The 12,846-nt window shown below is 39.1% G+C and overlaps 1 protein-coding gene across 1 annotated transcript in view; it reads left to right on the top strand.

The window, feature by feature from the left end:
- The window catches only part of LOC126281692 (nuclear exosome regulator NRDE2), a 163,645-nt gene that overhangs the window by 90,450 nt on the left and 60,349 nt on the right, over positions 1-12,846 (top strand). The window contains exon 10 of the mRNA XM_049980860.1: positions 11,874-11,987. Coding sequence (XP_049836817.1) covers positions 11,874-11,987 — 114 coding nt within the window. The remainder of the gene's footprint in view (positions 1-11,873; positions 11,988-12,846) is intronic.

Below are 12,846 nucleotides of genomic sequence, written 5' to 3'. Positions count from 1 at the left end.
AATATGAGGCATTACTATTCAGAATAATTTGACAGCTATAACCAGTTGTTAGAATTTTGAGGGACAGTATTTTGCTCTACTCGAATTTTAGCCTTCATTATGGTCCTCTTTGTGTATGTATGTACAAATACCAGTGACACTGCAAGAGGAAATTATAACAATCATTCAAAAAATAATGCAGTGTAAACAGTTACTGAATGTTATGACTGCGTTGGACTGCCACAGATGTCAAAGAATGTGCATGATGCACAATTACCAACTACAGCAGTTCACCCCTGATGTGTATGCGGTGCAGAAATTTTGAGCTATGTGCTTGTTTATTGTGGATCCTCTTTTGATCAGATTGTGGGAGACTGGTGAAAGATCTGATGGTATCCACAAGTAGACTCCTTCAGCTTAGGAAACAGTCCCTCCTCTCTTTTCTTTTTGTTTGCCTGCTCTTCAGTAATTTGTCATGTGAAACAATACCGTGTTCTGCACTTTATCTGTCATCATCATTTCGAAGTACACTGAAGTTTGTATTTCACTGAGTCATCGTTGCAAGTACTAGACCAATATGCTTCACCCTCGAAGAATGAATTTCAGTATCATAATCTTAATTGTGTGTTTCATTTTGCATTGCTGTTGATCTGTAATTACTTTTGAAATAAATAACCTATCATGAAATGCAAAGGATAGATCACGACTTGTCAAATAGAGGTGCTGAATACCAGACAGTCATGTAGAAAAGACAGAAGAGTGCTTTGATCAAAGCCATGTTTACATTGTCTTGCAAATGCAATAGAATTCACTTGTACAACATCCACAAACACAGGACACTGAGTTAAAAGTCTGAATCTGTAACTAAGTTCAATCCAAAAGATCAGTGCCCAATCCAGCATAACAGGAAAACTAAGCAGAGTGCATTGTGTGGATAACTCAAGTGTATTGCAAAGACCATTTGCCAAAGAATTCCTCATTTTTGAGGTGGCACATACGGCTGCAAGAGCCAGCCCTGGTTTGTGCCAGTTGTATCTTGGAAGGAGGGAAGTCACTGGTTCTGCTGCCATTTTGATCTCAGCACTGGTTGTCGAACCCACATGGTGGGTGGGTGGTCCCACAATGATGTTTACAGAGAGCAGTGGGTGTGTGGATGGTCCCACAATGTTGTTTACAGAGAGCAGCACAAGGGCTGAGCCGTGATGTGGTGGAGGGTGCTGGTTAAGTGACGGTCAGATGGAATGCGGGCCTGATTGAAGGTTGTGGCATCAGCAGTGTTGGATATTGTCTGGCATGGAGTTGGTTTTGATGCAGACACCAGTAAAACCCATCTATGTTGATGAACTTACAATAGCCATGTATCTTTATATTATATAATAATATAAAGACTAGAGTAAGGCCTATCTCTGGAACATTGTGCCAATCTATCATGCAACGACCATCAGAGGCTGCATGAGGCTGCAGTGCTTCATTACCTGGTGCAATTCCACCCCACAGAGTCTGTGTGGAATTTCCTCACTGCATAGACACTTGCCAAAAATGATCATCTGGGATAGAGCAGAACTGCAATTCATCGCTGAATTCAATGTGGTGCCATTCATCAACATTCCATGTGAGATGCCACCTCTCCAAATACAGCTGTTTGTGTTGCAGTGTTAAGAGCAGCCTATGCGTGGGATGGTAACTCCTGAGCCCATTTATTGATAGTAACCTACCAGTGGTGCAGAATGACATAAATGTGGCAGGCAGTCCATTACTTTTAGATTAGATTAGGTTAGATTCAGTTTTCGTTCCATAGACCCAAAAAATGAGATGATTCTCGTATGTGTGGAACATGTCAGAAAGTATAACATAAAACATTTGAATATAACACTTCCTACTCTGATCATTTGTCAGGAGATTGTCAAAATAGGTGGATACAATGCGGTAAACTGGAACAGCTAATATTTACAGAATTAACACGCTGTCAGTACTACTACTACTACTACTACTACTACAACTACAAACACTATTAATAAATTTATCATACACAAAATTCCTAATCTTGACTGTTGTGGCCAAGTGCTGTCAAAATTGAAATCTAACAGACATTTTTACTTAAGCTGGCTTAACAGTCACTGTTAAGATATTCCTCTATAGAGTGGAAGGAGTTTCCTATCAAAAAGTCTTTCAAACTTTGTCTAAACCATGCTTTATCTGAAACAAAGTTTTTAATGGTTGCTGGCAATTTATTGAAAATGTGTTCCTGAATAATGGACACCTTTTTGGACCAAGGTAAGTGATTTTAGGTCTTTATGTAGATTGTTCTTATCCCTAGTATTGTATTGGTATGATCTATTGAGCTGTTGGTTGGAAATATAGATGTATTACTTGCAAAAAATTTCATTAAGGAATAAATATGTTGAGAAACAATGGTTAGAATACAAAGTTCCTTGAACAGGTTTCTACATAATGTTCTTGAATTTACACCACAAATGATTCTTATCACACACTTTTGCACCCTAAAAACTTTTGCTTGGTTTGATGAGCTGTTTCAGAATATGATCCCATATGACATAATAGAATGAAAGTAAGCAAAGATGCAAGATTTTTTTTGTATTTATATCTGCTATCTGACATCATTCTCATTGCAAATGCAGACTTGTTTAGGCACTTAAGCAGTTCTGTGGTATGCCCTTCCCAACTGAATTTGTTATTGAGTTGTAATCCCAGAAATTTAACACTGTCAACCTCTTCAATCTGCATGTCTTCATATGGTGTACACATGATGGAAGGAAATTTCTTACAGGTTCTGAACTGCATATAACAGGTCTTCTCAAAGCTTACTAACAGTGCATTAGCTTTAAACCACTTATTAATGTCAGTGAAAATTTGATTAGCAGCTATTTCTAAATCTGTACTTCACTTGCTATTTATTGCAAGATTGTATCATCTGCAAAGAAAACAAACTTAGCATCGGGCAATGTAACAAATGAGAGGTCATTAATGTACACAAGAAAAGCAATCGACCCAAGATGGAACCTTGAGGAACACCACATTTAATTAATTCCCAGTCAGATGAAGACTGACTGCTTACTGCACAGGTATTTTACAATAACACCCTTTGTTTCCTGTTAGATTGATAAGACTCAAGCCATTTTGCAGCATTGCCGGTGACACCGTAATACTCTAATTTACTTAGGAGAATGCAGTGTTTCACACAGTTAAAGGCTTATGACAGGTCACAGAAAATGCCAGTAGCCTCTAAATTATTATCTAATGAAGTAATACATTCTCATTGTAAGTTTAAATAGCTTTTTCTGTATCAGAACCCTTAAGAAATCCAGACTGTGACTTGAACAATATATTATTTGCAGTCTGATGCTTAAGGAGATGCTTGTTCTGGGATGCCAGGTTCAGATGTGAAGGGGTCACGATGTACTTGGAGCACTGTGTGGCAATTCTCCCTTGTGGTGGTCAGACATTTTCGACCAGAACCTTGACATTGAGTATTCCTACTCTAACATTACCATGCAGTCCAACACTGGGCCACAGTCACATCCAAATGGGCCACAAATCTGAATACTGCATGATTCAACTTGCCAACTGCATGAAGACGTACATTGAGCCCCCTTTCAATCCCTGCCATGTGCTGATAACGCGGCCTCATATTACTATGTGGCATATCTGTGTCCCGCACAGTGACCATTGTTCCCTCCCCTTATATATTCTGTCTGGCCTGATAACAACAGTACTAATGCACTTTGGTAGCTGTTCCACCAGTATCAGAGAATTGCAACTCTTCATCATTTACATACACACCAACGGTGCATAAGCGTACAAAGCTACATTCATTTCTGACCATGTTTTCTGGGTGTTTCACTTTTTTTATCAGGCAATTTATATTGGCTAGCAATAATAATGTCAACCAACCCATTGTGACATCAACTGTTGAAAGTGCTGCTGGAAGATTGCAGGGGCACTTTAAATGCCAAAGGGCAGTGAATGTTGTATTTGGGCATCCAATAAGTCAGTCTTATTATTATATTATTCTCCATTTTGAGTGTGAGGTGGGTGGATGTGGATGATGCTGATGCTGACGCGTCCCATTATAATTTCGAAATTTCCACGTAGTCAAGGATAACCATTTGATTTCTGCTCTGCCACCAGTGGAGATTCCTGTGCACTCGAAATCTTGTGAGCCATCATTTTCTCATTTTGCATTTGATCTAGTTCTTATTTTACTTTCTCGTTAAGAATGTGGGTTACTGGAAACACTCTTCTTGATAGGGGAGAAAATGGCATGTGAATTTAAGCCTCTTTGTTATTTTGTATCGTAATCATGATGCGAACAACATAAAAAATGGTATGCAAAGTTTATTCTCCTCTTTGAATGGCATCTCATAGAAATAAGATTAACTCATTCATCTAATCTGAAAACAGTTGTATGGAAAGCACTTAGTCCGAATGTGTTTTCTGCCCCTCCAGTGGACCAGTGATAAGACGGGACAGTTTCCCCATATGCTGATTGTATCTGACATCCATGAAATTGTTTTTTCTTTTTTTGGCTACTTCAAGTTGGAATACAATTATTATCCTGATATAAGACTGGTAAACCAAGGCCCATATATATTTCCAGTCAATGGCAGATCCTGATACACTTGTAACTCTTTATAAAATAAATTATTTGCTTTCAATACTGAAAATCAGTCAATGGGGTCCGCCCATCTCAGGATTCCATCACATTTGCATTATGTAGACAGAGTCATTTCTGAGACAGGTGTGATTATAGTGTTTATCAGGATTGTCTAGGGACACAGCTTCATATGTAGACCAACTGCATCCTGTGAAGACCAAGATAAAGATAGGCATTCTTAAAAATTTGGGTTTCAGTTACCTTAATGATTGAGACTTGGAGAGCTGCATCATACCAGTCTCAGGACTGAAGACCACAACAACAACAACAATGATTGAGAAACAGTGATACAGGAAATGTTCATATGGTCCAGAATAGTCTAAATGAATAGTTAAATGTAGACAGTTCCAGACCATATCAGCATTACCCACATTACCATTTTTCAGTCCATTAGGCAGCCTAACGGATATAAAAAAAATCTCTATCTTCATCTTGGTGTACACAGGATACACTGGGTCTGCTTACATATGGAAAATGAGTGTACGGCATTGTGGGCCGGGAGTCCCTCATTTGTGGAAGTTTTGCCAATGAGGGCAAGTACTTATTGCATTCAACGCCACATTGAGCGACTTGCACATCGGAGGTGGGGATGAAATGATGATGAGGACAACACAACACACGGTCCTTGAGCAGAGAAAATCTCCTGCCCTGGCCGAGAATTGAACCTGTGCCCCTTGGCATGGCAGTCCGCCACACTGACCACTCTTCTAATGGGGCCAGACAAATTTGTGCTCTCTGGAAAGTTCTGAAGGGAAAAAAGTTGGGAACATGGAAACAATTGGTGCAGACTATGCAGCATTGCCTGATGTTATGAGCTGTTGTAACATGGCTGTTTGCAGCTGTCGTTGTTGTAATAACTCTTAACAGTGATGGGTTCATCTTGACATGTTGTCATTTTGACACTTGTATGTTGCAGGTGCATTGCTTATGTGCTCCTCACCCAGTTTTATCATTGTCACTGTTCTGTTGTGGATACAATACATCTGCTCAGCAGCCACAAATATAAGATGCTGAATTATAAGTATGAAATTACGACTGTGCGCAGTCCAAAAGCCAATTTTACAGAGTAACATGAAAGCTAGTGTAGAGTGCATCTCACAGCGTGATCTGCTGTCGTAAGGTTGGTCAGCAGTTTAGAGCAGGACCTGTGTTTATAGTCAGGTTTGCCACAGGTTCTGGAAATCATGGAAACCAGGGAATATCAAGGAAATTCAAATGTATCAGAGAAATCAGCGAAATCTCAGGGAAACTTGAAATGAAAAGGACACTAGAAAAGCCTTGTTTTTGTATCAGTTGATGAAATGATTTTTTTTATTGAGACGTCATGCATCATCACTGGTTGGGTGCTGTTGAGCATGTGCGCTGCTTCTCCACTCGTTCATTACTACTGTTTCTCCCCTTCATTCCACTTCCCTCAGCTTGCAGTCAGTGCTGCCACTATTTGCGGCATTTAGCTTAGTAGTTGCAGATGAGAGGCAGGGAGGCATGAGGAGTGGTTTGCTTTGATGTGATTCTTAGAGAGAGTAGACGCTGTGGCCGGAGATGGTGGTCGTGTGTACATTGAGAGTGTGATTGTCTTTTCTATGTGCCTGTCTGCAGCTCAGCGATCTTCCTTATGGCGAGTTGCTACCTATCCTCATTATTATTAATTCTCAGGGTACTTATTCAAATTATCTGTTGAATGGATTGACCACTGTGGTCCCATTTCATCAACATGTTGTCGGTGACTCCTGAACAGCTGGCCCACATGCCGGATCTATTTGTGTGTGACATAATGCAGTGGATTTTTGTGGTTTATCCATGGACCCAGGACTGCAGTGGTCCTCAGCAGGCCAGATGCTATGGGCAATAGATTTCAGAAATTGTGCCTGTCTCACCGCAAGTACATTGCAAGGTGTGGTGTTTTAAAGACATTTTATTTATTTAGTACATTTTGGAACTTTGAAGGTGGTTTATATATTACAAAGTATGGACAAGAAAAAGAAGAAAATTATGACTGTTGCTGGCAGTTTTTATGCTATGTACTCAAATATTTCTCAAAAGAAAAATCACATAATATCTGTAAAATAATAGGTCTAATGCAGTTGGTAATACTGACAGTAATTAACATAGTAGAACAAACATTTTATTGGTGGACACCTATATTGTTGGTTTACACAACTCTTCCCCACCTTATACATTTCTTTCAGCAAGCCTATTTTTTCTGAGGGTATTTCTGAAAGCAGTGTAAGTATTTTAAATCTGCCTTGTGACTCCAAGGAAATGCGTATTTTTGTCACCAGATGTGTTTTGTTTTATTGAAATAAAATAACATCAGTGGTCTTAGAAAATACATATACAATTTGCCTTGCTTTCTCCACCTAAAAACAGTTTGTTTTATTTAGATATTTCCTCATTTGGCTCTATTGTTTTTTGAGCCTAGATGCAAAGACGGATTGCCAACTTATGTCTTTACTTACCCTTGAGATCTCAAAATTTGTCAGGGAAATATTCTAGAACTTGTCTGGAAATTAGGGAATTGTCAGGGAGTTTCACTTGGTGGTACTTGTAGCAACCCTAATAGTGCACATACCCACACAGAATCCAGTTGTTATACTCCTGTTGTACTTCTTTTGTTTATATCCCTGGAGAAGGGTCATACCACATGATGTGACTTGCCAACTAGGGTTGTTTTGTTTGCAGTGCCGCTCCTGTGGGAAACCTACCACTTGGCACATTGCATGTGATTCAAGTGGGCACATCATTTCTTCCTCGCTGGCATCCACTTTACTGCCAGCAGTATTACACTAATGTATACCAGATCAACTATACTTACTGCTTGTATGAAGACTGAAATGAAGAAAATTAAGCAGTTGAAGTTGACAAGTTTGGATGGTGTTTAGATTGTCTATATTGTGCTCTTCGTAACATATGAATTTTACATTTGTCTGCATATACAAAAATGAAAAAGTGGATGCCCCATAAGCACACATAGCTTACTCCAGTGTAATTATTCAGATTTGCACTAGTGAATAGTCGAATATGATACACAATTAGGACACAGACCACGGTGCTGAAATCCAATCTTGATGAAAAATTATAAATATTTCTGATGCAGAAACTTAACATATTATTTGGAAATACAGTTTTCTGTAGTAATATCCTTGTTCACCATGTCTGGAGGTCTTTATTAGCTATATTGTATCTGATCGGCAAAGAGGAGAATGCAGTCCATTGTGGCGGTTGCATACTTTAATCATCAACACCCAGATTGTGTTGCAAACTAAAGTATTAATGTTGGTACCAAAGTTTACTGCTGCTCATACATTGCAGATAGGTTCCCAACTCACCAGAATGATTGGGCAGATGTTCACAGCTGACATGATTTAAGAATAACTGGAGCTTCAAGCTTGGTATGTTGTTGAATGCTGCTTGCATATATGAATTGAGGGAAGTCTTCCCAATTGACAGTACATCGAGAAATGCTTCACAATCCGTGATTCTATCTTTCTTTTAGTCCTTTGCTGTGAGTATGGCTGTGGTAAAATCTCAACCCAAAATGCTGTGGATTGTTTTAAAGAGACAGGCACAGCTGTTTTCCAATTCCATGTGCTCGAAATTACTGCTTTATAAAGTGACAGTATTGCTTTCATAGACTTTTTTAAATATTTCTTTGTGAATGTTGATATTTTGCTGGCTGTTATTATTGCACTATTGTTGAGTGGCACAGTAGAAAAGAATGTTATGGTGGATTGTATCGTGTCACATTAGAAATTAAGATAAATAAGTAATAATAATTTTGTAATACTCAACTCCTGAGTGTGTTGAAGTCTCTGTGAACAGCACTAATGTTGCAAATTTATTTAGCTGTATTGTTTCTTAGTATATTGAATTGTCTAAAATGGGACTAGCTACATTTTTACAAATGAAAAGCCGTAAAATTTGAAAACTAAAGTATGAGATATACATAAAAAATGTGCTACTGAATTAATGACAGTGCTGTCACTGTTGTATTACTCTCAGACATCAGTATAATACCAACAGTGAAACTATTTAACAAAAAGATGGTATAAATTGTTAGGAGCCACATATCACTGTCCTTAGAGAGTCGCTACATATCCTTGCTCCTGTGTAGAACTTATTCACTTGGTTAAGACATCCATCACTGACATCACTCATGAAGTTGTCATCAAAGTGGGAGAAATAACTATAAAGTAAGAGATGTATAAACCCCCTACCACCAAATGGACATGTGAAACGTTGCTTCTACTGCCCCATCCAGCAGTCTATGTGCAAGACTTTGACAGTCACCACATACAATGGAAATATAGGACCAACAATAACAACGGTGAAACACTAGCGACTTGGGCCGATGATAGTCTATTTCTGTTATTTGTTGCAAGAGAGGAGGGATCTTTTAAATCAGCTGCTTGTAACCTAGAATACAACACTGATTTGTGTTTTGTAAGCAAATATGATGAGAACATACTGCTGCAAGTGGCCCATAGAATACTTCAAGACTTCCCACACAGCTAATATTGAACAGCTCTAATTGAAATAAGAATAAATATCCCACTGATCAGTTTCTATCCTCATCCAATATGGAATTTTAAGAAGATGTGGCTCACAGTTTTAATCTGCCAGGAAGTTTCGTATCAGTGCACACTCCGCTGCAAAGTGAAAATCTCATTCTGGAAACATCCCCCAGGCTGTGGCTAAGCCATGTCTCCGCAATATCCTTTCTTTCAGGAGTGCTAGTTCTGCAAGGTTCGCAGGAGAGCTTCTGTAAAGTTTGGAAGGTAGGAGGCGAGGTACTGGCGGAAATAAAGCTGTGAGGACGGGGCGTGAGTCGTGCTTGGGTAGCTCAGTTAGTAGAGCACTTGCCCGCGAAAGGCAAAGGTCCCAAGTTCGAGTCTCGGTCCGGCACACAGTTTTAATCTGCCAGGAAGTTTTAAGATGTGGAAGAACTTCTCCAACCACCTTGACAAATGATTAGGCTGGATTTCGCCCACTGTGGAAAGCTACCAAAGGTTTACAAGAGCAGTGACTGAAACAGCAAATAAGGTCATCCCTAGAGGGTTCTGCAAGTAGTACATTCCAGCATGGTATGCTCACTGTGAAGAACTATACAAGGAGTTCCTTCCCCGGGATGGAGAAGTAGCTGATGATGTGCTATGCACGCTGGATGTGATTCAACATGAGAAATGGACAGAAATAATAATGAACCTGGACTTCAAAAGATCTAGCAGAGAAGCCTGGGCACTTTTAAAGAAATTAGGTGGAAGTCCTAAGGATGCACGAGGTTAAGTGATCTTGCATTGAGACAGGATTGCAACTCACATTTTGACTACTTCAATAACCCCACAGGACAAAGGACACCATCCATATCAAGCATGAATTCATGGTTTTGAAGGCATCTATCCCCAACCAGACCATATTTTCCCAGTGGAATAGTTAACAGAATCTTCCTCCGGTTCTTGGTAGAATAGTTGAATAGTGATCAGGAAATAATAAAGGCACCGGGGCCAGATGGAATTCATCTTTAATTGCTCCTGAACTGTGGTAAACATACCAAAACAATGGGCATCAGAGTTGTGTATGGACATCATAATGAGAGGTAGAATCCCAAATGGAATGAAAAAGTCTTATGGCATTGCTAGCCTTAAACTGGGAAAAGCAAGCAATGAGCCAGAAAGCTACTGCCCAATAGCTCCTCTTAGCTCAGTATGCAGTCTCCTTGGAAGTGTCAATACTTAAGAAAATTCCAACCAAAGAAGTTGGTTTTCACTCAGAAAGGAACCGCACAGACCAGATAATGGCACTCATGACCTACATTGAAGCAGGCTTTCAAAATAATGTAAAAACATCAGTGCATTTATAGATCTCTCAGCAGCTTGTGACACCATATGGAGATATGGTCTTCACTAAAAACTCATTCAAATAATGCCATTCAGAAAAACAGCCTAACTTATTAATAGCAAGCTTGCTGGAGGTCATTTTGTGTCGTACTGGGCAACAGGATAAGCTCTTCAAAGACACTAAATGGTGGACTACCTCAGGGATCTGGCCTCGCGCCAGTCCTGTTTAATCTGTAAATGCCTGATATGTCTGAAATTAGATCTCTTAACTTTGGATATGCGGATGACTGAGTGCTGGCTGTGGGACATCTAAATTTTGAAGAAGCCATCTTGACATCTGATCAGGTGATAATGGGAGATAGCCTGAAACCAATCCCCCCAAGACAGAGACGGCTTGCTTTCATTTGTGCAACAGAGTGGTGAGTAGACAGCTCCAGGTCTATTTTAGTGACAGACTATTTCACCACAATCAGCAACCAAAAAATCTAGGGATTACATTGTCCTACAAGAATAATCTAAATAGTGTCACTGCAAATATATGAACAAGGAAAAAGATCCTATACAAGCTGTGAACAACTTTGAGGCTCCACTGCTGAAGCTCTGTGCACTTCAGCACTTGGACTAATCTACTCCACTGTGGAATACGGTGCCCCTCTATGGCTCAATAGTGCACACACGAACTCTTGATGCACAGCTGAAAAATACAATGAGAATTATCAGTGGTATCAATCTCTGTTGAATGTTTGTCCGTATATACCAACACCTGGATGTTGGCAAAAAGCAGCTCTACTCCACGAGTTGAAACACATACAAGGCAACCCACAACTCCCCATCCATCAAGATGCAGTTATCATAGAAAGAAAACAGCTTCGGTCAAGAAAACCATCGATGAAAACAGCCATGGAACTGCACATGCTTCAATTCAACTTAACTGACTTATGGGAATGAAACTGCTCAGAATTGCCTTCCACATTGCCAGAACTCGACCTGCATAAGAAAGAAACCCTGTGCTTTTGATCAGTCACTCAGAACATGGACAACATTTAACAAGATATTCACCAATCATGGCAGAAGCGTGGACACTCTTCGTAAGTGGGGTAAAGCTCCATCTCCAAATTGTGGTTGTGGAGCAGCCTGGTAAACCTTCCATCGCACAGTTACAGAATGTCCCAACAGGGTCTATCATGTTACTTTCTATTATTTCTTGCAACAAATGACACAGTTGATTTCATTAAAAATTTATATGTCTGTTTGTAAATTACATGTGTTATTGTTTGTGCTACATTTAATGTTGTGCTTAAAAAACATATAGTAGATCAATAAGTAAATAAATATGCTCAGACGTAAAGAGTTATTACATTTATTTTCAATCTTTGCTGTAGGTATGGTGGCTGAGATTTGAGCGTCTAATGGTGTCTTTGGAGCAGTCAGGGATTTGCAAACTGCCATCCAATCATCGTAAATTACGGTCTTCAGTCAAAGATATCCTCAAACAAGTAAGTAATTCTCTTACTCTTAGCCTTGATACCCTCTTTTTTCTGATACAGGTGAACTTTCTAGGTATTTGTTCAATAAAAGTTTATTTTTTATATGAAACCTAGTGTAGTCTGAACAGACATACTTCCTAAAAAAATAGTTTCCCTTCTTTCTCTGCATATATTTGCTGTAAAAGACCTTTTTTCTTCTTCTTTAGTTCTTCGTTTGGGTCATCTAAGGACCACACACCAATTTCAATGCTTCCTTCTTTGTTGTTCTTTCTTTTTCCTCCAGTATTCTTTCATCTTTTCATATGTATCTTTTTTTTTCTTATGTTCTTCTCCCTCTTGCCTTGAAATCCTTCCATTTTTAACACTTTCCTCTTGAAAATCTTCCTTTGTATTGCATCTTTTTCACTTATGTTGTTCCTTTCCAAATCTTTCCTGACTTCTTGAATCCAGGCTATTGTTGACTTCTTGTCCCAAAGATATTTAAAAGTCTGTTTTGTTAACCTGTTGCTGTTTATTCTGTATAAGCGTCCAAAAAATAGCAGTCACCTCTTTCGTAGTGTTTCATGTATGTTTTCTGTGTTGCAATAAACTTCATTATTGCTTGTTAATTTCTATACCTCTGTTTTTTGGTGCCCCAAGTATTTTTCGAATGACTTTTCTTTCTAGAACTTCAGGTTTGTGTAATTTGTAGTTCAGTACTAAACATTCACTTGCATAAAGACATTCTGGTTTTACTACTGTGTTGTAGTGCTGTATCTTCAAATTTTTAGACAGACACCTCTTGTTGTAGACATTACTAGTTATTTCACGAGCTCTCTCCACTTTATGTACTCTTTCTTCTACGGCAAATTTTTGTAAGCCGTTTTTC

Source organism: Schistocerca gregaria, chromosome 7 (genome assembly GCF_023897955.1).
Source record: "Schistocerca gregaria isolate iqSchGreg1 chromosome 7, iqSchGreg1.2, whole genome shotgun sequence".
Lineage (NCBI taxonomy): Eukaryota > Metazoa > Arthropoda > Insecta > Orthoptera > Acrididae > Schistocerca > Schistocerca gregaria.
Note: the sequence above shows the minus strand (reverse complement) of the source record. Positions and strands in the feature narration are given on the sequence as shown.